Consider the following 21,328-nt stretch of genomic DNA (forward strand, 5'->3'; position numbering starts at 1 on the left):
GCGATTCTCCCGCCTCAGCCTCCTGAGTAGCTGGGATTACAGGCACACACCACCACGCCCAGCTATTTTTGTATTTTTTTTCACCATGTTGGCCAGGCTGGTCTCAAACTCCTGACCTCAGGTGATCTGCCCACCTCAGCCTCCCAAAGTGCTGAGATTACAGGTGTGAGCCACCGTGCCCAGCCCAGTATATCTTATTTATCAATCTCACATCTCCTTCTAAAAAGGAATCCACATTTAAGAAGTACACTCATCCTATATATTGAGGGCACTACTGAGTACAATAAAAAAACTGTTATGTACACAAACATGTACAGAAAATTTCTGACAGATGAGTCTCAATATTAAGTTCTGTGCTTGGGTGTGTTTTTAAAGCAGCTAGTGGTGTATTACACATGTACCGCAGCCATGTTCACCTTCCCAAACTCTCGAAATTCAACATTGGGAATTTTGCTTCCAATATGTCCTACATATTACAAAAGATCATTCAGAATGACTGTTTCTTCATGTAAGAATGATTCCTTACATAATTATTTCTGACCCACATATTGGTTTGTGGTTGAAGACACTACCAATTGGTGTTAAAATGGATCAATCTAAGCTGGGCACGGTGGCTCACACCTGTAATCCCAGCACTTTGGGAGGCCGAGGCAGGTGGATCACCTGAGGTCAGGAGACTAGCCTGGCCAACATGGTGAAACTTCATGTCTACTAAAAATACAGGCCGGGCGCGGTGGCTCACACTTGTAATCCCAGCACTTTGGGAAACCAAGGCAGGCGGATAGGTCAGGAGTTCATGACCAGCCTGGCCAACATGGTGAAGTCCCGTCTCTACTAAAAATACAAAAATTAGCCAGTTGTGGTGGCACATGCCTGTAATCCCGGCTACTCGGGAGGGCTGAGGCAGGAGAATTGCTTGAGCCCGGGAGACGGAGGTTGCAGTGAGCTGAGAGCGTACCACTACACTCCAGCCTGGGCGACAGAGTGAGACTCTGTCTCAGGAAAAAAAAAAAAAATTAGCCGGGCATGGTGTTGGGCACCTGTAATCCCAGCTACTTGGGAGGCTGAGGTGGGAGAATCACTTGAACCCGGGAGGTGGAAGTTGCAGTGAGCTGAGATCGCACCACTGCACTCCAGCCTGGGCAACAAAGCGAGACTCCATCTCTGAAAAAACAAAAAAAGATGGATCAATCTGATAATCACTGGTTCCTGCAAGAAAGGAAATGTAACATTATGTTAAAGTCGCACAACGCTTTACCCAGCAGGCTTACTCTCTCTCATAACTAATGTATGTTTTCACAAAGTAATAAATTCCCATGGTGATAAAAAGTGACACATTCATTTGAGTGATAAGTCAAATCAAATATTCCCCTTTAAGAAGCTCAAGGTATCCCACATACAATTTCTTTCAAGTTTGCATTCTGGAGTGTATCATATAAATCCACACCTTCCTAGGGTGCTGGATTCAGACTGCTTTCTACACGGTTTCCCTTATCTAATCCAACTCAGGCAGCTGTCTCACTTCTAGTACTTTTCCAACTCCTGATCTGCAGTCCTCTATGCCTATTATCCAGACTGGTTACACCACCCGAAGATGTAAGGGCCTAAGAGCCTCCAACCCATCCTGGGGAAGGCAAGCAAAGATACTTTACATGACCTGACTCAAGGAACAGTTAAAGATTTCCACATTGTTCAAATCCCTACCTAATATTCATCTAAGTTTTCATTTTAGGAAAAAATGAGTATCAAAATCACTTTATGTGCCCAAATTTCAATCATAACTTATTTTTGGCTTTGGATGATACATACTGAGAATTCTTCAACTCAGCAAGGAGAATGTTAAGTCACACATGTGCTCAGAAGTAGAGGAAAAGTTTTCAGCCCAAGCATAAGGGCTCCATTCACACTGTGCAGAGTTCAAAGGAGTCAAAAGGATATCTATTGAAGTGGGTTTTCCATTTTTTTCAACTTCCTTTTTCTTATGACAGTATTATTTATGTGGATACATGTTTTGTTGAAATTTCTTAAGCCGCTGCTCCACGGGGAGGAGCTAGAGTGATTGTGGTCATGGGACAAGGGGACAGCGGCATGGGAATAAAACAGAGACTCAGCAGCAGACCAAAAAGACGGGTGCACACAATATATGACTTGTGCACAGGCTGGTCCCTGAGAGTGACAGCTCATGGCCCAGGAATAAAACATTCTGAGGAGGCTTTACTTTAAGTGAACCAGAAACACCATCCTTGAGGTAAAAGGAGGTGCTCTGGAATAAACCCTACAGATTGAGTTACTCTGTAAGGTAAGGTAAGCTAGAAACAAAAGCTGCTGGGGAGAGGGAGTATGGGCCTACAGAGACTTCACCTGCCTGTGAGTAAAAAACAGCAGTCTTTTTGGACAGAAGTGAAAATGCCAAGCAAATAATTTTTGCATCACAGATCCTCTCTAAAAACTGGGTTTAATACTGAATAGACCATATTTTAAAAAATCAATTAAGAACTTGAGGGAAGTTATTGTAAAACTACAAACATTTTATTATCAGAAAGCAAAAACACGGAAAAGTTAACATTTCCTTACTCAACCTTGCCCAAATATGCGATAGCAACCAGAGTAGCTGTATTTCCTAACTTCCTGACTTAAAGAATTTATAAAGTGAAAACCTAATACTTTCTGCTCATTATTGCAGACAAGTAATTCCATATGATGCTTCTGGGCTGAGAACAAATAAAAACTTGGAACCCAAGATGAGGTAGAATCTAGTTAAAATAAAATTGAGCTAGAAAGCAAAAGCTGAAAAGCAAAAGAACTACAGGTGTAAATGCAATATGGGAAATTAAAGCATTCAATATCAAATCAGAAAATAGAGAAACTGGTTGTCTAAGCCCTCGTAGTAAGCAAATGACACTGGAGATTGATCTACTGAAACCCTCTGTGAACGGTGAAGAACTCCAGGGCTAACCCTTCCCATTGCAGCTCTGTATTGGTTTAATCCACAGGCCTCAGAATGACAATCCACCCTCCTTGAAGTGGAGATGAAAAACAGAAAAATATTACAACTTTTTTTGGGGGGTGGGGGGGGCTAATGCCTTGGGCTCCATGGCTTAGTCAGTTCACACAAGAGGACTGCAGTATAGACTCAATTCAGTCAGCCAGAAATGAAACCCAAGTCACTGTTCCTCCAAGAAAGCAGACATGTGTCCCACCACACGCCCTCTCAGCTCAGTCTTCCCCAGACTCAACTCAGGTCCCACCCCCAACTGGCAAAGACACTCAACTTGGCAGGAGCAGATGATTTGCTACATGTGGTTTTAAGGTGGCTTCTGGGCAAAACCGTAACTCCAGAAATGTGTTCATGACACCTTGAGTTTATTTCAGAGTAATGTGTATTTAGATACCTTTCTTTACCGGAGATACAGCAGCTTTCCCAGACTGGGGTTACCATGTCTACACACTGAGGGCTTCTGCTGGCAGCAATTGCCAGCCTGCTTAGCACAGACCGTCACACTCCACAAACCCAGGAAAGAGTTAAACGTTCTTTGCACTTGACTCAGTGGCTTCTCTTCACCACACACTCCCAGATCCCACCATTCTCTGAGCCACCCGTGCAGCCAATCAAAGCAAAGGAAGGAAATTATCCTGGCCGGCTGACAGCCACAGCGCTCTGATGGCCATATATGGTAAAAACCACTGTCAGAGCCCTGTCAGGCCTGCGGGCCGGCTGCTGTGGACATATCAGTGAACTGCAGCAGCAGGAGAAGCTGGCCAAGAAAACGCACAAAGGCTGCCTGCTCATCTCCAGGGGAGGGGGTGGGGTGGAAACCATCATCTGCCAGGGCACACACTCAGTGAGTCACAGCCACTCACTGTCATCAAAAATAGCCCCGGGGTACATTGGGAAGTTCCTTCTGCCAGGACTCTGTGCTCCATTGTTAACTGGGGGTGAGCAGGGTGCCCACCCCACCCCTCCCAGCAAAACTGTGGAAAACACAGTCACTAGGAGAAAATGAAAAGGCCCTTCTGTGGCACTTCATGTGGTAATGAGGCCAGGCCGCGCTCGTGTGGCTGGCAGCTCGTGACATAATTTGGAAGTCATTGTTCTGCACCTGGTGCCCTCCCCCTGCATCCTCCACCCCTCCCAGTCCTGCCCCCAGCTTTTCATGGCCCATACACTTGGCAGTTGAAGGTGCTCCAGGCATCAGACAATCTATTTCAGGAGGCAGTGAATGGGCATCCCACGACATGTCAGGACACTGGCTGGCTCTGAACAAAATCCTCTGCCCCTAACACCAAAGCTACCAAGTGCCAAATGTCCACATCTGTACGAAGGGCTACCGGCACTGCCACTGTTGTCTAAAACAGAGTACCGCAATGTGTAGAAATGGAAATTGCCTGTCAGCAATGCACAGTAAGGCGGACATGCAGCCAATGCAAATCCAGCAGGTGCTGGCAGAGACTGTGGATCACACAGAAAAGCACTGTCAGGAGACTGCCATTCCCTCTCAAGTAGCCCATGAAAGAAGGCACTTATCAGCACGGCGCCTGGCACTTAAAGGAAGCCCGCAACAAATGTGAACTGCTGCGATTTCATCACTGTCACTGTGTCCTCACAAGGCATGGTATAGACCAAGTACTTTCCAAACCTAAGACAATTCTCTGAGCTGACAGAATGAAAGCCCTGACAAGTTACTGTTTTTGTTATTAAACTCTCTAATCCCAGAGAAAGAATGCAAAGGATTCAGTGTCCATTAGACCACAGTTTCTTTTTTTTTTTTTTTTTTGAGACAGAGTCTTGCTCTGTCGCCCAGGCTGGAGTGCAATGGTGCGATCTCAGCTCACTGCAACCTCCGCCTCCTGTGCTCAAGCCATTCTCCTGTCTCAGCCTCCCAATTAGCTGCAACAACAGGCATGTGCCACCATGCCCAGATAATTTTTGTATTTTTAGCAGAGACAGGGTTTCACCATGTTGGCCAGGCTGGTCTCAAACTCCTGACCTCAGGTGATCCACCTGCCTCGGCCTCCCAAAGCGCTGGAATTACAAGCGTGAGCCACCGCGCCTGGCTAGACCACAGATTCTATACCCACCCCTCAAAAAAAAAAAAAATTCGTTCATACTCAGTAGAAAAAAAATTAATAAAAATATACATGTACAAATCAAATAAGGACTCAGCAACCTAAGTTCTAATCCACAAACAACCTCACAGTCTTGGACAACTACTCAATTTGAGTTTCAATTTCTACAACTGTAGAACAGAGGAATGATCCCACCCTACCAAGTGAAAAAAAGGAGACACTGTTCATGAAGGGGACTATCCATGTACGATCTGCTGACATTCTGCAGTCTCATTTCTATGAATGTGACAGAAGTCACTGCTTTCTCCTAAAGATGATACAAAGGAAAGACACCGTGTTGATCTAGTTAAAACAATGATTCTAAAATATAAAACAGTGCTTATTCTAGTTCTTTTCCCCGTAACAATCAAGGAAAATACCAATTTTGCCAAATTCACACTGAAAGTGAAAGAAAGGGTCAAGAAATGTAGGATTTTCTACCAAAAAGCTATCCTTCAGCTTCTTTTGACTCATAATGTTAGTTCACACTATGCATAAATGATTTGTTTCCCTTCCAATCAAACATTCTATTTCTGCAATACTATAAAAATCCACCTAAACTAGAGATCCTGGAGTCTGAAGGAGGAATGTGCCTACCACCTACTTCTTTGCCCTTCTGGGGACAGAGCCCCTCTACTAACTTAACAGTTTAAAAGTTGGGATGGCTCCTCTTCTGTTTCATCTTTAGCTCGTACGCAGAGAAAAAAAAACCTGAATTCAAACTGAACCTTCTCTGTGATGTCTTCCTTACCTCCTAAGCCTAGGGTGAAACTGATCTCTCACACCCCAGTGCTAAAGCACTTCATGCACAAAGCACCCCCCTGGAGAGATCAAGCACAGTTGTTGAAGCTTCTTAAAAGCAAGAACCTAGCCAGGTGTGGTGGCTCATGCCTGTAATCCCACTTTGGGAGGGCAAGGCAAGAGGATCAGGAGTTCGAGACCAGCCTGGCCAACACAGTGAAACTCTGTCTCTACTAAAAATATAAAAATTAGCCGGGCGTGATGGTACGCACCCGTAGTCCCAGCTACTCATGAGGCTGAGGCAGGAGAACTGCTTGAACCTGGGAGGTGGAGGCTGCAGTGAGTCAAGATCGCACCACTGCACTCCAGCCTGGGGAACAGAGCAAGACTGTCTCAAAAAAAAAAAAAAAAAAAAAAAAAAAAAAGCAAGAACCCACCACAGGCCCCTGCACATGCAGGCACTAAGGAATGAGTATGTGAATGAATGAATATGATTTTTCTAAAGTACTGTGTTAAATTTCACAAATATTTAAGCAACAGTTAGCTCTTTATATGTACTCTGGTAATATGACTGATAATATTTTTCAAAATCTCAATATGTAATAAGTTCATTGTAAAAAAATATTTTTAAGTGCAGATAATTATAAAGAAGAAAATAAAACATCACTTTATTCCCATCAATGTTAACATTGCACATTATTTCCTAAAAACTAATAACACAATTGAAGTTAAGTACGAGATAATGACTATGATCTTATAACACATTTTTTAGGTTATATGAAGGTACCATGGATACAGGATAACAAAATCTAGCCACATAACATAACTTTCTCTTGCTATTGAAAGGAATCCCTCAATTATTCACTTAGGACTTAAGAATGTTTATATGTATATAGATATTATATTTCTATGTAGATTTTTCTTAAAGGCTAGGTGGAAATATAGTGTTCAAAACTACCAGAAAGCCTTTTAGGTCACTCTGAATTACTCATATATGAATTGTGTGAACTAACATTATGAGTCACGTAATACAGTCTAAGAATATATGTATTAGTTATCAACTGCTGATTAACAAGTTATCCTAAAATTCAGCTGATTAAAACAATAAACATTTATTACTCACACAGTTGCTAAGGATCAGGAATTCAAAAACAGCTTATCTGGGTGGCTCTGGCCCAGGGTTTTTCACGAGATAGTGTCAGCCAGGGCTGCAGTCACCTGATGGCTTGACTAGGGCTGCAGGATCCACTTTCCAGATGGCTCATCACATGGCTGGTTGAGGTGGTGCTGGCAGTCGTCAGGAGGTCCTATGGACCTTGCTACAGGGCTGCTGGAGTATCCTCACAACATGGCAGCTCCAAAAGAGACAAAGTAGAAGCCAGTGGGCTTTTATGACCTAGTCTCAGAATTCACACTCCATCAATTCCACCATACCCTATGGTTACACAGGCTAGCCCTATTCAGTGTGGGAGGCCACCTACCACAATATAGTAAGGCAAGTTTTTGGAGAAACTGCACAAAAGGCTACCATATACACAGCCACCCAGTTTGCATCCTCTATCCAAGTGAGTCAAGAGATCAAGAGCATATAATTCTAACCACTCCCTCCGTTAAGTGAATAATAATTTTAATAATGTGATAACGCAGGCTGTGGTACCAGTGGTATGAAGAGGCAACTAAGAGAACCCAATGGATGAGTTCCTCTGTTTCAGTAAATAATCAAAGGCAACATCTGAGCTGGATAATGAACAGTAAGAAAAGACCACCAAGTATCATCATTAGTGGAATACTGACTGAAATGAATCAAGATCTCTTCCTCAACAAACATGACAGAAACATTCTAAAGCAGCCCTCATCAACCTAGGTTCTATAAGAAATAAAGTCCTAATGCTCTAATATATGCTATTATAGGCAATGAGCTCTTAATCCTATGCATCTAGAAGACTGGCTATGTATCAGCCTGGGGAGAAGAAACCCTAGATGAAAAACTGCAAAATGAGTTGAAAAATGGTTCACAGATGTAAATAAAGCAAGATCCCAAATATTCCCACACACAGATCCTAAAATAAATGGGAGAAACACAGTTGCGTATAAGAAAGTACCACACAGCTACAACAAAGGAGCTCATGGGAGAGAAGAAGAGATCATGACCCAAAAACCTAACAGAGACCTGGCCGTACCCATCCTATCCTGGCCAGAGCAGCGCTCTTGTCTCAGGTAGTTTCTGTGAGGGTGAAATCAGCTATCATTCCAATTCACCAAAGTTGCTTCACAGTACTTCACAATACTCAAGAAAGGAAGGGAGAAAGAAAGCAATTTGGGAAGACAGGAGCCATCTAGTTCGCATCCTCCATCCAAGAGAATGTCAAGAGATCAAGAGCATATAATTCTTACTGATTCCTCCCCCTCTTACTTGTTTAAGGCAGGATTTACAGGCTTGTTGTGATATGAAGTGTGTATGTGGTGGGGGGGGTATGTGTATCTATCCAGAAACACTGGTGTGTATGAGCCTCCATGGTTCACAATAGGGAGGGAATGTCTCAGTTCTATCTACATCACGAGTGTAGCTGCTCAACAAAGGAAAGGCTTATTCATGCCAACGTGGTAGATTACACAGAGGGCTGAAAACCTGTGTGCTCTTGAGACAAGAGCTTGTGCAGCTGTGGCAAGAAAAAAAAGTATTCCTCATAGCCAAAACCACAAAGCCAACTTATGTTCAGCAAGACTTGAAGGACTAAAGAATAAGTCAATGCGCTAAGCCACACCTTGAAGAGTCATGGCAGAGTCGCAAGCCACAGCTTGATGGAAGCATTACAAAAGAGAGTGAGAATCACGTGTGCTAATCTAAATCACCCCACCTCAGGACTGAGGACTTTCCATATTCCTCTGGCAGTGACCTCTTCAAAAATCCCACTTTCCCTAACAAAACCTTCCTAACAAACACCTCATAAACCATATGCTTAAAATAAGCATACATTCATTCTTAAGTGTGCTGCTTGCTGCATATGTGTGTGTCTTTGTATATGCATGTGCTTTGATGTATTTATCCCTATTACTCTTTTCACTTCAGATTTTAAGTCCTGGAAGACAGAGACTATTTCTAACTTATTTTACATTCTCCCAGAATCTAACCACAAGCCTCATGAGGTTGCAATAAGAAGCCTTATTTACTGCTGACACTAAATAGCTTTCAAAAGAAATTCATGGAAAACCATGTTTTCAAATGGGAGCCTTTCTGAAAGGGTCATAATCCACCTTAATTCCAACGTGTACATATTCAATATTATTATGTACAGAGTCCCAAATGCATCACCAAAACTAACCTGCCTGTCTATAACCAGAAACAAAAAAGGGAAAACATTCTCAGAAGCCCATGAGATAATTATTAAAAGCCATACCCATCTTTTAAGATTCGTGTTTAAAATCATCCGAGGCTGCTATCAACATGTCTTGGAGCCTAACACACATCTAAACATCATTTCTTGCTATCTTGATTTCAAGCATAACTTCATATTATAATTGGGAATTTAGTTTTTCTTTGCCTTTAAACCAAAGCAACACCTCATGATAAAACCATTTCATAGTTGCCAAGACACTAAAGTTGTAGGAGTCTCTTTTCCAGGGTAAAGAGCCCTAGTATTACAAAGCCCTGTACTGAAAAGGGATTAATGGGTTCACCATGTAGTTGGAGTCCCCATCATATTTCTTCTTCGAGGCTGTACTTCTAACGAGGAGACAAACACCTCAGTACCAGCAATCTGCTAGGATGCTTTCTTAGACACAAGGGCTCCTGAAGGGCACAGATGCTGGCACACAGCAGGTACTCAGCTTATAGACAATCAAACCAACTAATCATATATGAAGACTCACTCATACTGTGTAAACAATCAAATATCAACTGTAAAATGTATAACCATTATTCAAATATTCATGACTATACCAAAATTATAAGGTAGACATCAAGAAGGCAGTCAGCCCCATAAAGAAATGTAGGTTTTCTGATAACATGGAAGATGGTTCTATTTTCTACCAGCTACTGATGCCTGGTAACCAGCCAGCATCTCAGGCAGGAACAGCAACTTAGAAGAAAAGAAAGGCAAGTGTCACCTGATGCTCCAGGGCTCATGGGCCAAGCCCTGCCACAGCAGATCCTACTGAGAACTACCTAGGCACATGACTGTCATGAGGGACCACAGGACCACTCCTCTTTGCTGGGCTCAGCTTTGCCTTAGTGAAAAAGCAGCCAGGAGTAAAAAGGCATCTACTTGCCAAAGTTATACATTGAATTAGGGGGACAAAAACGGAACAAAAGTGTTTTCTTTGCTGAATTTTGAGTACACACCAACTGCACTGGAAATCACTTCATAGCTGAGAACCATGGAAGGTGAGAAGCATTTCTGACATGATCTAGAATTTCCAAGGCAGAAAATAACTTTTTTTTCTTTTTGAGACGGAGTCTCGCTCTGTAGTCCAGGCTGGAGTGCAGTGGCATGATCTCAGCTCACTGCAACCTCCGCCTCCTGGGTTCAAGGGATTCTCCTGCCTCAGCCTCCTAAGTAGCTGGGACTACAGGTGTGCACCACCACGCCTGGCTAATTTTTGTATTTTTAGTAGAGACGAGGTTTCACCATGTTGCCCAGGCTGGTCTCGAACTCCTGACCTCAGGTGATCCACCTGCCTCGGCCTCCCAAAGTGCTGGGATTACAGGCATGGGCCACTGTGCCCGGCCAGAAAATAACTTTTATACACAGCTGCTTATGTTACAGAGAGAGAAACAGAGGAGCGGAAGGATAAAGAGACACATCCACGTCCCACTACAAGTCAGTGAGTAAGCCAGGACTGAACTCCACAGCTCATCAATTCCCAGATTTGTGATCTTTCCTCTATGCCACACTGACGCTAAGAGCTAAATACACACACTTTAATACACAAAAATCTCACATAGTACACATGAACCTATCAATTATAGAAACCCAAGTATTGATCTTATTTCCAATGGCTGCCACAGGGCTTAGCTTATACCAATGTCACCTCCTCTAAAACAAACTCGTATTTAAGGAGCAAAGCTACACAGACAGTATTATAGCCTGGGAAAGACCCTCGATGCTCCTCTAAAAAGCAACACCTCATCTAAACACGACAATTTGTAAAGCAGCCTATTCTATCCTAGTTCCCATAATGCTGGTTAAAGAACGAAATACGAGGACATATTCATTAAGTGTAGGTCACTGAATGCAAGGAAAAACCAAATCATAAGATCAGTTAGCTGGGGCACTGCATACAGGTCTCCCTCAAATGGGATAAGTGAAACTCAGTTTCTCATGGTCTATAAAAGCAAAGATGAACTCACAGAACCTTTGTGGATGTGAAAGTTGAAAGGAAATGTCTGAATTCAGAGGAAGATTAGCCATTCATTATGTCTATTTTGTGCTTCTTAATTGGCTTGTTCCATTTCTTTGAAGGAAAAAAAATGTCTTACATTTATCCCTCAGTCTATAAAAGGGGAAATAAAAACTCGTAACTCCAAAACAAATCATGGTGCTCCAGTGTCTGACCTTAGCTAACAAGCTATGGCTGTCTTCTCAGTTGGCTGCCATAAAGCCTACCAGTAAAATGTCAAGTTTCCAAATGCCCCTTGCTCTTGGTGAAGGAATAAGCTAAAACAATGTGGAGACCAAATGCAACTGGCCTTGAGTTCAAATCCCCACTCCAAAACCATATTAAGAACACTTATAACAGTGTAGTGTGCTTATCTGCCACTGAACGACAATTTTTTGAACAGAAATAAAAGTATCTAAATAAAAAATAAATTTTCAACTTAATGAAAAGATTCATCTTCATCAATAAGAAGGTACATTTGAAAACACGCATCAAATTTGTTCCCCAAAGGCACCCATCTCCCTTCTTCGGTTAGGAGATGGTTCTACTGTGTTATCTATCTGGCCACTGAAGTAAAAATTAGATGTTATAATAAAACAAATTAGTCACCAGCATCTCTGAAGCAAAAGTCCAAGAGAATTGGACATTTTCCCAATTAGAGTTTTCCCAAGGAAAAAACATCAACATACAATGGGAAACAACCCTTTGACAGAAATTCACTTTATTGTAACCACTCTCAGAATCACATGGTCCATTGTGATGAGATGTACCCTGAATATAAGGGGCTCAGACACAGCGGGGATCCACTTCCCCCACTGTTTTCAGCAGAGTGGAAACAGCTGTCATACGACTCAACATCTGCATCCTCACCAGCACCGAGCCCTTATCATTGGAGCTCAGGACTCACCAAACTCATTTTCTAACTAGAAAACAACTGTTTCTAGGCCCTCTTCACAGCTTTTTTTCTTCATTATTTGCAATTCTGGGATTTGCTGATAAAGTAACAATAGATTTTGATCTGCAGTATTCATGATTGGTCAGCAAATGCACAAAATTCCTATCTAATCTCCCACCTTGGAGCAGGCTTTCTGGGAGGATAAAGGAAGGAGGAGGGCTTGGAACCCCACTGAAGTTGAAGAAAACATAGAACCATTCCCAGTAAAGATCCTTTATTTCTACCACTTGTTAACACTGTTTAAATCCTATGCTGAAACTTACTATTGTCCAGAATTGAAATCTGTATTGGGGACATTTTCTTGAGTTCTTGTTCCATTTCCTACTCAAAAAAAAAAAAAAGGAAAAAAGAAAAGAAAAGAAAAAGGGCTCATCCTTATGACTTCAAAAAAAGAGAATATTATCTTACAAATTTCTGCCCATTTGAAAATGTAACTGTTTTTAAAACTTTACTTTGGAGTAAAAGCCAATTTTTAAAACTGCACTCTAAAAGAAAAATTTTTGTGAAAAGCAGATGATTAAGAATGAAATCTTAAAATTCCTATGCCTGCCCATGCTCACAACATCATTATAATAATTTTTTCATCCATAGAGGGCATTCCCAGAACAGAGGTCACTATTCTATTTAATGATTCTCTGTTAGAGAAAAACTGATGTGGTTAGTAAGGCGTGTGGAACTTAACCTCAATTACATCAGAGTCTAATGGTTTCACAAATACAATTCTTAGTGAACTGTCAATCTATTAAGGAAAAAGTATGGAGACTATCAGAGGGTGTCTACCAGAATGGAAGATCAAATTACCTACCTTGTGCAGAGGGAGGACAAGGAACGCTCCTCCCCCACTTGCCTCTATGATTATGGCAACAAATCTGGGATTGACAGCACAAAAGGAACTATCCCAGGTCACACGAGAAACCCGGATGTCATCATAGCACTGGTCATTTTTCACCGCTTGCCCAAATACATGCCGAAACTTGCTCTGTCGTACCACTCGCCTCATCGTGTCTGCAAAGGAGGAGTGAGAATTATGTTAGAATTATGCACCAAACTGAAAGCTTTACTTTTACAAATGAAATGCTCCAAGTAGGAAAAACAGAATGGTATGGCATTTTGTCTGCTCTCCTAAAAAGTAGCCAAATTGCAATCCAAATTTCTTTTAGCAGCACATACCCGGGGACAACTGCAAAATGCGTCAGGGAAAGAATTACAAAGAAATGAAAAATTCCTAATTCAAGATCCAGAAACAGCTCATCAGTTTTAATTTCAATGGAAAGATTAAGGGAAAGAATTAAAGAAAATTAGCCTTTCAGGGTTGGGTGGGAGCTGACAGACAATGTACTTCAACCCTTCCCCTTTTACAGATAAGAAAACTCCAAAGTGAAATTCTCTGGTAGAGGTGAGGCTGAAGAAAGCCGAAAAACAAGTTACAATTTTGTGGCTTTGTCCTCAGCCTGCCAAGGTAATTTTTCAGATTGTAAACATTTTCCCTAGACATCAACACTCTGCTGTCTGAGAATTATGTCTATTCCCCAGAGTGTTTCAACAAGAATAACTATGGGAGGAATTCAAAAGACACAGCCATCACCCTTGACTTCAAAAGCCTTCTAATCTCCTTCTAACACAGACGTAATAATCAGAGCAACTCACCACCAAACCGCCTAGTGCTAAGTGGTACACAGTGAGAAACAGAAAAAGTCAGCCTAAAGCAGCCTAACGGGTAAGAGCCAGGTCTGGGAAAAGCAGAGCAAAAGTATTTAAATGGAAAGCAATGTGATCAAAGTGATGTTTAGGATGACAGTAAATGTGGCAGAAGCACACTGGATGGCTTACACAGGAACAAGCTCAAAGCCAGGTACTGGGCTAGGAAGCTATTTGACAGTAAACCAGACTTGAGGAAGGCCTGGAGTGATACAGCAGTTGGGACCTAGGAAAGGAAAAATGCAGGGGCTATTGTGGGGGGGGAAACAAAACCAGGCTGGGTTTTCACTGAGCTGATCATCCACCACAGCCACTTCCTTAGTAAACCAGGGACTCTGAAGGGGAAGGGGAGGTGACACAGAGCTAGGTTCCTAAGCTGCCTTATGTGTCATTTCAGACTCCAAATTCGACTAAATCATCTGATAGACACTGAAAGCTTTGTGCTTTCGGATCACCAGGCCCTCCCTGATTAAGATTTCCTAGACTGCACCCAATGTAATTTTCCTATGTGCTACTGCAGGACATTCTGTTCATGTTGGTTAGATAGAAGGAGCCTGGATAAAAATCTAAGTGGAAATGGAACATGGTTCAACATCGACAACTCAGCTGAAAATCAGATCCTCATATACAGAGGAGAGCTAACACCTGTCCACTCATGCCAGACAAGACACATGGTGGGCTGTTGCTAATTCCTTTCCTCTAATTCCCTTCCTCATGGCCCTGAGCCCACTGCTAAATGCAGAGAGACGAATTTATTTTTGCCAGAGTCTCTTACCCTTCCAAGGCATTTGTGAAAGTGGCCTCTCTCCAATGCTAGGGGCACGTAGCTGGGCTGAAGTAAGAGACCCTTGGCAGGCAATTGAGCATCCACGTTCCTTAGCCCAGCTGTTACTGCCAGACTGTCCCAGCTGACTACCAGGGCCGTACATTTTGAGTCTTTGGTAGAGGAGATGGCAAATGATTCATGGCCAGGGTCCTTCATTTTGGAATCAATATGAATACTTCTCAAGCATGAGTTAGATAAGACAGCTTCCATGAGGTGGTGAAAAGCAAAAGGAAAGCACATCTATACAAAAGCCAACATACAGCCAGCTGGTCTCGGGCTCCACTTCCCCACACAACCATCTGCAACCATCTGTACAAGTTATAGAAGCTGCAATCCCTACCAGCATCTTCAAGCAAGTGTTTCAAAAGTAAGCTAATGTAGAAGAAAAAAGGATTGCACCATGTCAGAGTTAACATCCTTCATAAATAAAACATTCTTACAAATTCATATAATTAAAACCCAACAGAAAATTAGACAAAGGATATGAAGAATTTACAAAAGAAACACAAACAGCACTTATCTCCACTCCTTCCTAAAATCCTAATAAAATGAAAGCAAAAAAATAAAAGCAGGTAAAAACATAAAAGGACAAGAGGACTGGAAAAGAGCCTACAAGAGAGCAAATGTGACAATAAACTTTCAAAGATGGAAAGCTGTCGTGCATGTGTAACTGAAGTGTGAGTGTCCTCTACTCAGCTGAGTCTCAGGAGGAGCGCACAAAAAGGACATCAAGGCCCACTGTGAATCCCCAGAACACTCTAAGGAGAAACTGTGTGTCTCCAAAGACAGGGATGTGGGAGAGAGGCTGCAGAGAAAATGACTGAAAGCCTGAATTAGGAGCAGCTGGACACCCACATCCCCTCCGTCCAGGGTTGCACAACCAGGGTACTGGCCTGCCCTCTCCCCAGAAGCCAGGAGAGGCCTGACTACAGGCCCTGGACTGGATGACACCCAGCACAGGTGTGAACAGGTGCCTCACGGACAGCCTGGTTCTATACAGTGGGGCCTCCAGCCCCTTGTTCCTCCTGTCTCCCAAGATACCGCCTGCCCCACCCCACAAGAGATCAGATATCACTGCCCTCAGTGAGGTCCACCATTCAATGTGCCCCTCCACTCACACAGGCATAAGGTCAGCTTTTAGAACCTCACTTTTAAATGTGAATGGATATTTGAGGAAGGCCTCTCACTTGAAAAAGACAATTTTTCCTCTTCACTCAAATAGGCCAGATACCATCTAACCTCATAAAAATATGAAGATTAATATAAATATGTAAAATGCTTTGTCTTCACTGAAAGATACTATACAAATCTTCTGGCTGACATACATACTAAACTACCTTAAAAAGTGATTTCCACCAGGCGCGGTGGCTCACACCTGTAATCCCAGCACTTTGGGAAGCTGAGACGGATCACGAGGTCAGGAGATCAAGACCATCCTGGCCATGGTGAAACCCCATCTGTACTAAAAATATAAAAATTAGCTGGGTGTGGCAGCAGGCACCTGTAATCCCAGCTACTCGGGAGGCTGAGGGAGGAGAACTGCTTGAACCTGGTAGGCGGAGGCTTCAGTGAGCCAAGATCGCGCCACTGCACTCCAGCCTGGGCGACACAGCAAGATTCCATTTCAAAAAAAAAAAAAAGTTATTTCCATATTATGCATACTTATTTTCGTCCTAAATACATGTGGATAGAATGATATAAAAGCTCTTTTGCTACAATCACAGAGTAGAATGTTAGCTACAGAGCAAGAAAAGCCAGTGCTTCCGCAGTGCTGTGCTGAGTCAGGCATCTCTAAGTGGAGCTTGAAGGGTAGTGTGAGCCCATTCACTTCCAAGGTCAAATCTGATCTGGGCTCAGCTGTGTACATATGGCATAGCTGCTTTTCTTGCACAGAATGTCTCAGGCCCTCCAGGCACACAATAGAGTATAGCAATTAAGAGAGCAAACTCCAGAGTCAGACAGCCTCGTAAGTGAGAAGCACAGCTGTACTATTTACTTCCTGGCTGTGGTACAGTACAGCAAGTCACTAAGTCTCCATTAAGCGTAAAATTCTCTATCCAAAAATGGGTACAATGCATATAAAGGTGAAGTGATCATTAAATGATCAATTGGTGATGAGATGGTGGCAGGAGATTCTTATGCTATAATAGTACCTTGTATGGTTAAATACACAAAATTAATCACTCAATAAATACTAGCTACTATTGTCATCCTAGTAACTGACATAAGATAATTTGGATTCAAATCTGAGCTCTGCAACATATTAGCAAATTACTTAACCTCTCTGAGCCTCAGTTTCCCATCCACAAAATGAAGGGAATGATACCTGTAATAAGAATGTAGGCTGGGAATGGTGGCTCACGCCTGTAATCCCCACACTTTGGGAGGCCGAGGAAGGCAGATCACTTGAAGTCAGGAGTTCGAGACCAGCTTAGGCAACATGGTGAAACCCAGTCTCTACTAAAAATACAAAACTTAGCCAGGAGTCCCAGCTACTAGGGAGGCTGAGGCATAAGAATCGCTTGAACCTGGTAGGCAGAGGTTGCAGTGAGCGGAGATCATGCCACTGCACTCCAGCCTGGGTGACAGAGCAAGACCCTGTCTCAAAAAAAAAAAAAAAAGAATGTAAACCAACCACAGACAAGAAAGCCCAGGCCCAGATGACTTCACTGCTAAAGTCTATCAAACATTTAAAAAATACCAAGTACTCACAAATTTTTCCAAAGATAAAGAAGGGAACACTTTCAAACTAATTGTATGAGGCCAGTATTATCCTGATACCAAAACCAAACAAAGACATCTCAAGAAAATTACAGACCAATATCTCTTATGAATACAGATGCAAAAAATCCTCAACAATACCAGCAAACGAAATCAAGCAACACAGAAAAAGAATTAGAATTATACACCACAATCAAGTGGGATTTATCCTAGAAATGCGAGGTTGGGTCAACATCTGAAAATCAATTAATGTAACACATTATGTCAACAGAAGAAAAAAAAAATCACACAATTATCTCAGACACAGAAAAAGCATTTGAGGCTGGGCACGGTGGCTCATGCCTGTAATCCCAACACTTTGGGATGCTGAGGCAGGGGGATCACTTGAGATCAGGAGTTCAAGACCAGCTTGCGCAACATGGTGAAATCCCATCTCTACTAAAAATACAGAAGTTAGCCAGGCATGGTGATGGGCACCTGTAATCCCAGCTACTCGGGAGGCAGAGGCAGGAGAATTGCTTGAACCTGGGAGATAGAGGTTGCAGTAAGCCGAGACAGTGCCACCACACTCCAGTCTGGGCAACAGAGTGAGACTCTGAATCAAACAAACAAACAAAAAAAGCATTTGACAAAATTAAATACTCTTTCATGATAAAACACTCAAGAAACTAGGAATAGAAGGGAATTTCCTCAACCTGATAATGGGCATCCATGAAAATACCACAGCTAACTCAATATTCAATGGCGAAAGATGCCTTCTCCCTGAGATCAAGAATAAGATGAGCTCGTCCACCCTTGCCACTTCTATTCAGGATTGTAGTACAGGTTCCAGCCAAGGCAATTAGGCAAGAAAAAGGAGTAAGAGACATTCAGATTGGAAAGAAAGAAGTAAAACTATTTCTGTGTGCTGAAGACATGATCTTATATACAGAAAATCCTAAGGAATCCACTAAAAGAACTAGTAAGTTCAGTAAGGTTGCAGGATACAAGATTAATATACAAAAATCAATTTTTTCTTTTTAAGATGGACTCTTGCTCTGTCACCCAGGCTGGAGCGCAGTGGTGCAATCTCGGCTCACTGCAACCTCCGCCTCCAGGGTTCAAGCGATTCTCCTGTCTCAGCCTCCCGAGTAGCCGGGACTACACCACACCCAGCTAATTTTTGTATTTTTAGTAGAGACCAGGGTTTCACTATGTTGGTCAGACTGGTCTCGAACTCTTGACTGCAGGTGATCCTCCCGTCTTGGCCTCGCAAAGTGCTGGGATTACAGGTGTGAGCTACCATGCCTAGCCGTATTTTTATAAACTCATAACAAACAATCCAAAAGTGAAATTAAGAAAACAATTCCACTCACAATACATCAGAAATAAAATACTTAGAAATAAACTTAATCAAGGAGATGAAAGACTCATACTCTGAAAACTCAAAATACTGTTGAAAGAAATTAAAGACACGAATGAAAAGAAATTCCACGTTCAAAAATCAGAAGACTTAGTGTTGAGATGGCAATATTCCCCAAACTAAGATATAGATTTAATGCAATCCCTATCAGACCCCCAGAAGAATTCTTCGTAGAAATGGATGAAGAGATTGATTGGAACTGCAAGGGATCCAAAAATACCCAAATGACCTTGGGGAGAAAAAAGAGAAAAAGTTAGGAAGACTCCTATTTCCTGATTTCAAAACTTAACCTCACTACAAAGCAACAGTAATCAAGACAGTGTGGTACTGGAATAAGGACAGACATTTATATCAATGGAATATAATTAAAGTCCAGAAGTAAACTCATACATCTTTGGTCAACTGATTTTCAACAAAAGTGCCAAGACAATTCAATGGAAAAACTCTTCTCAACAGATGGTACTGGGACAATACATAAAATAGCTAACTCAAAATAGATCAAAGACCTAGACATAAGAGCTAAAACTATAAAACTGAGAAGAAAACATAGGAGTAAATCTTCACAGCCTTGGACTGGGCAAAGGATTCTAAGATATGACACCAAAAGCACAAGCAACAAAAGAAAAATTAGGAAAACTGGATTCCATCAAAATTTATAACCTTTATGCCTCAAAGGACACTATCAAGAAATCAAAGACAACTCATAGAATGGGAGAAAACTTTTGCAAACCTTATATCTGATAAGACACTTGCATCTAGAATATAAAAAGAACTCCTACAATTCAATAATAAAAACGTAGTCCAATTTAAAAATGAATCAAAGGACTTGAATAGACATTTTCCAAAGAAAATATACAAATGTCCAATATACATGAAAAGTTGCTGGACATCATTAATCAATGGAGAAATGAAAATCAAAACCACAATGAGAGACTATTCCATACCCACTAGGATGGCTAAAATAAAAAAATCTGAGAATAACAAGGGTTGATGAGAATGTAGACAAATCAGAACCCTCATACACTCCTGGTGGGAATGCAAAATGTTGCAGCTGATGTGGAAAAGTCTGGCAGTTCCTCAAACAATTAAACAAAGCATTATCATAAGACCCAGCAATCCACTCCTACGTATACACTCATAAGAACGGAAAACAGGTAGTCAAACAAATACTTGTACATGAGTCTTCATAGCAGCATTATTTACAATAGCCAAAGGGTAGAAGCAACCCAAATACAGACTATCCATTGTATCCAATGGATAAACAAAATGTGATTTTACCTGTACAACAGAATATTATTCAGCAATAAAAAGGAATGAAGTACTAATACATGCTACAACTTGGATGAATCTTAAAAACATTATAAATGAAAGAAACCAGTCACAAAAATCGACATACTAATTTATATGAAAGTCCAGAATAGGCAAATCTAGAGACACAGAAAGTAGATTCATGGTTGCTTAGAGTTGTTTTTTTTTGAGACGGAGTCTTGCTCTGTTGCCCAGGCTGGAGTGCAATGGCTCAAACTCGGCTCACTGCAACCTCTGCCTCCCAGGTTCAAGCAATTCTCCTGCCTCAGTCTCCCAAGTTGCTGGGACTACAGGTTCCCGCCACCACGCCCAGCTAATTTTTGTATTTTTAGTAGAGACAGGGTTTCACCATGTTGGTCAGGCTGGTCTCAAACTCCTGACCTCAGGTGAACTGCCCACCTTGGCTTCCCAAAGTGCTGGGATTATGGGCGTGAGCCACCATGCTCGGTCTATTTATTATTTTTTTAGAGACAGAGTCTCACTCTGCACTCAGTGTAGTGGTTCAATCACAGCTCATTGCAGCCTGAAACTCCTGAGCTTGAGCAATCCTCCCACCTCAGCCTCCCAAGTAGCTGGGACCACAAGCGTATGCCACCACACCAGGCTAATTTTTTTTTGGTAGAGATGGGGGTCTAACCATGTTGCCCAGGCTGGTCTCTAACTAATTGCTGGCTTTAAGGAATATTTCCATCTCAGCCTTCCAAACTGCTTGGATTATAGGCATAAGCCACCATGCCTGGTGTATTTCTTTTAAGGTAATGAAAATGTTCTAAAATTGACTGTGTTGATGGTTGCAGATTATTTGATTATATATATATACTATAAACCACTGAACTGTACACTTTAAATGAGTGAATTGTATAGTATGTGAATTATATCTCAAAACTGTTTTTTTAAAAAAACTATAAAGTGCTCAGCATAGAATCTGAAGCATAGTACATACTGTCTAACAAATGTTGGCAATTATTATTTAAGAGCCCAGTAATAGTCTTCCCTATCCAGGGAGAAAACCTAAGCAAGTCCCTACTGATTATGGGCTAAGAGTAGAATTTTCATATAAAAGAACCGGCACCACTTATCAAGGACTCTTTACAGAATTTTATGTTCTCCCATTTCAGCATGGTATTTCTACAGTTTAATTTCTCTGCAAACAAAGGAAAAATTGGGAACTATCCCAAACACAAAAACTTCC

The 21,328-nt window shown here is 41.8% G+C and overlaps 1 protein-coding gene across 3 annotated transcripts in view; it reads right to left on the bottom strand.

Annotated features, from left to right (window-relative positions):
* Positions 1-21,328, bottom strand: part of CORO1C (coronin 1C) — a 120,665-nt gene that overhangs the window by 40,643 nt on the left and 58,694 nt on the right. For all 3 annotated transcript variants that reach the window (XM_054527615.2, XM_024256559.3, XM_054527616.2), the window contains exon 2: positions 12,987-13,186. In XM_054527615.2, the coding sequence (XP_054383590.1) occupies positions 12,987-13,181 (195 nt within the window). In that variant the 5' untranslated portion in view covers positions 13,182-13,186. The remainder of the gene's footprint in view (positions 1-12,986; positions 13,187-21,328) is intronic.

Source organism: Pongo abelii, chromosome 10 (genome assembly GCF_028885655.2).
Source record: "Pongo abelii isolate AG06213 chromosome 10, NHGRI_mPonAbe1-v2.0_pri, whole genome shotgun sequence".
Lineage (NCBI taxonomy): Eukaryota > Metazoa > Chordata > Mammalia > Primates > Hominidae > Pongo > Pongo abelii.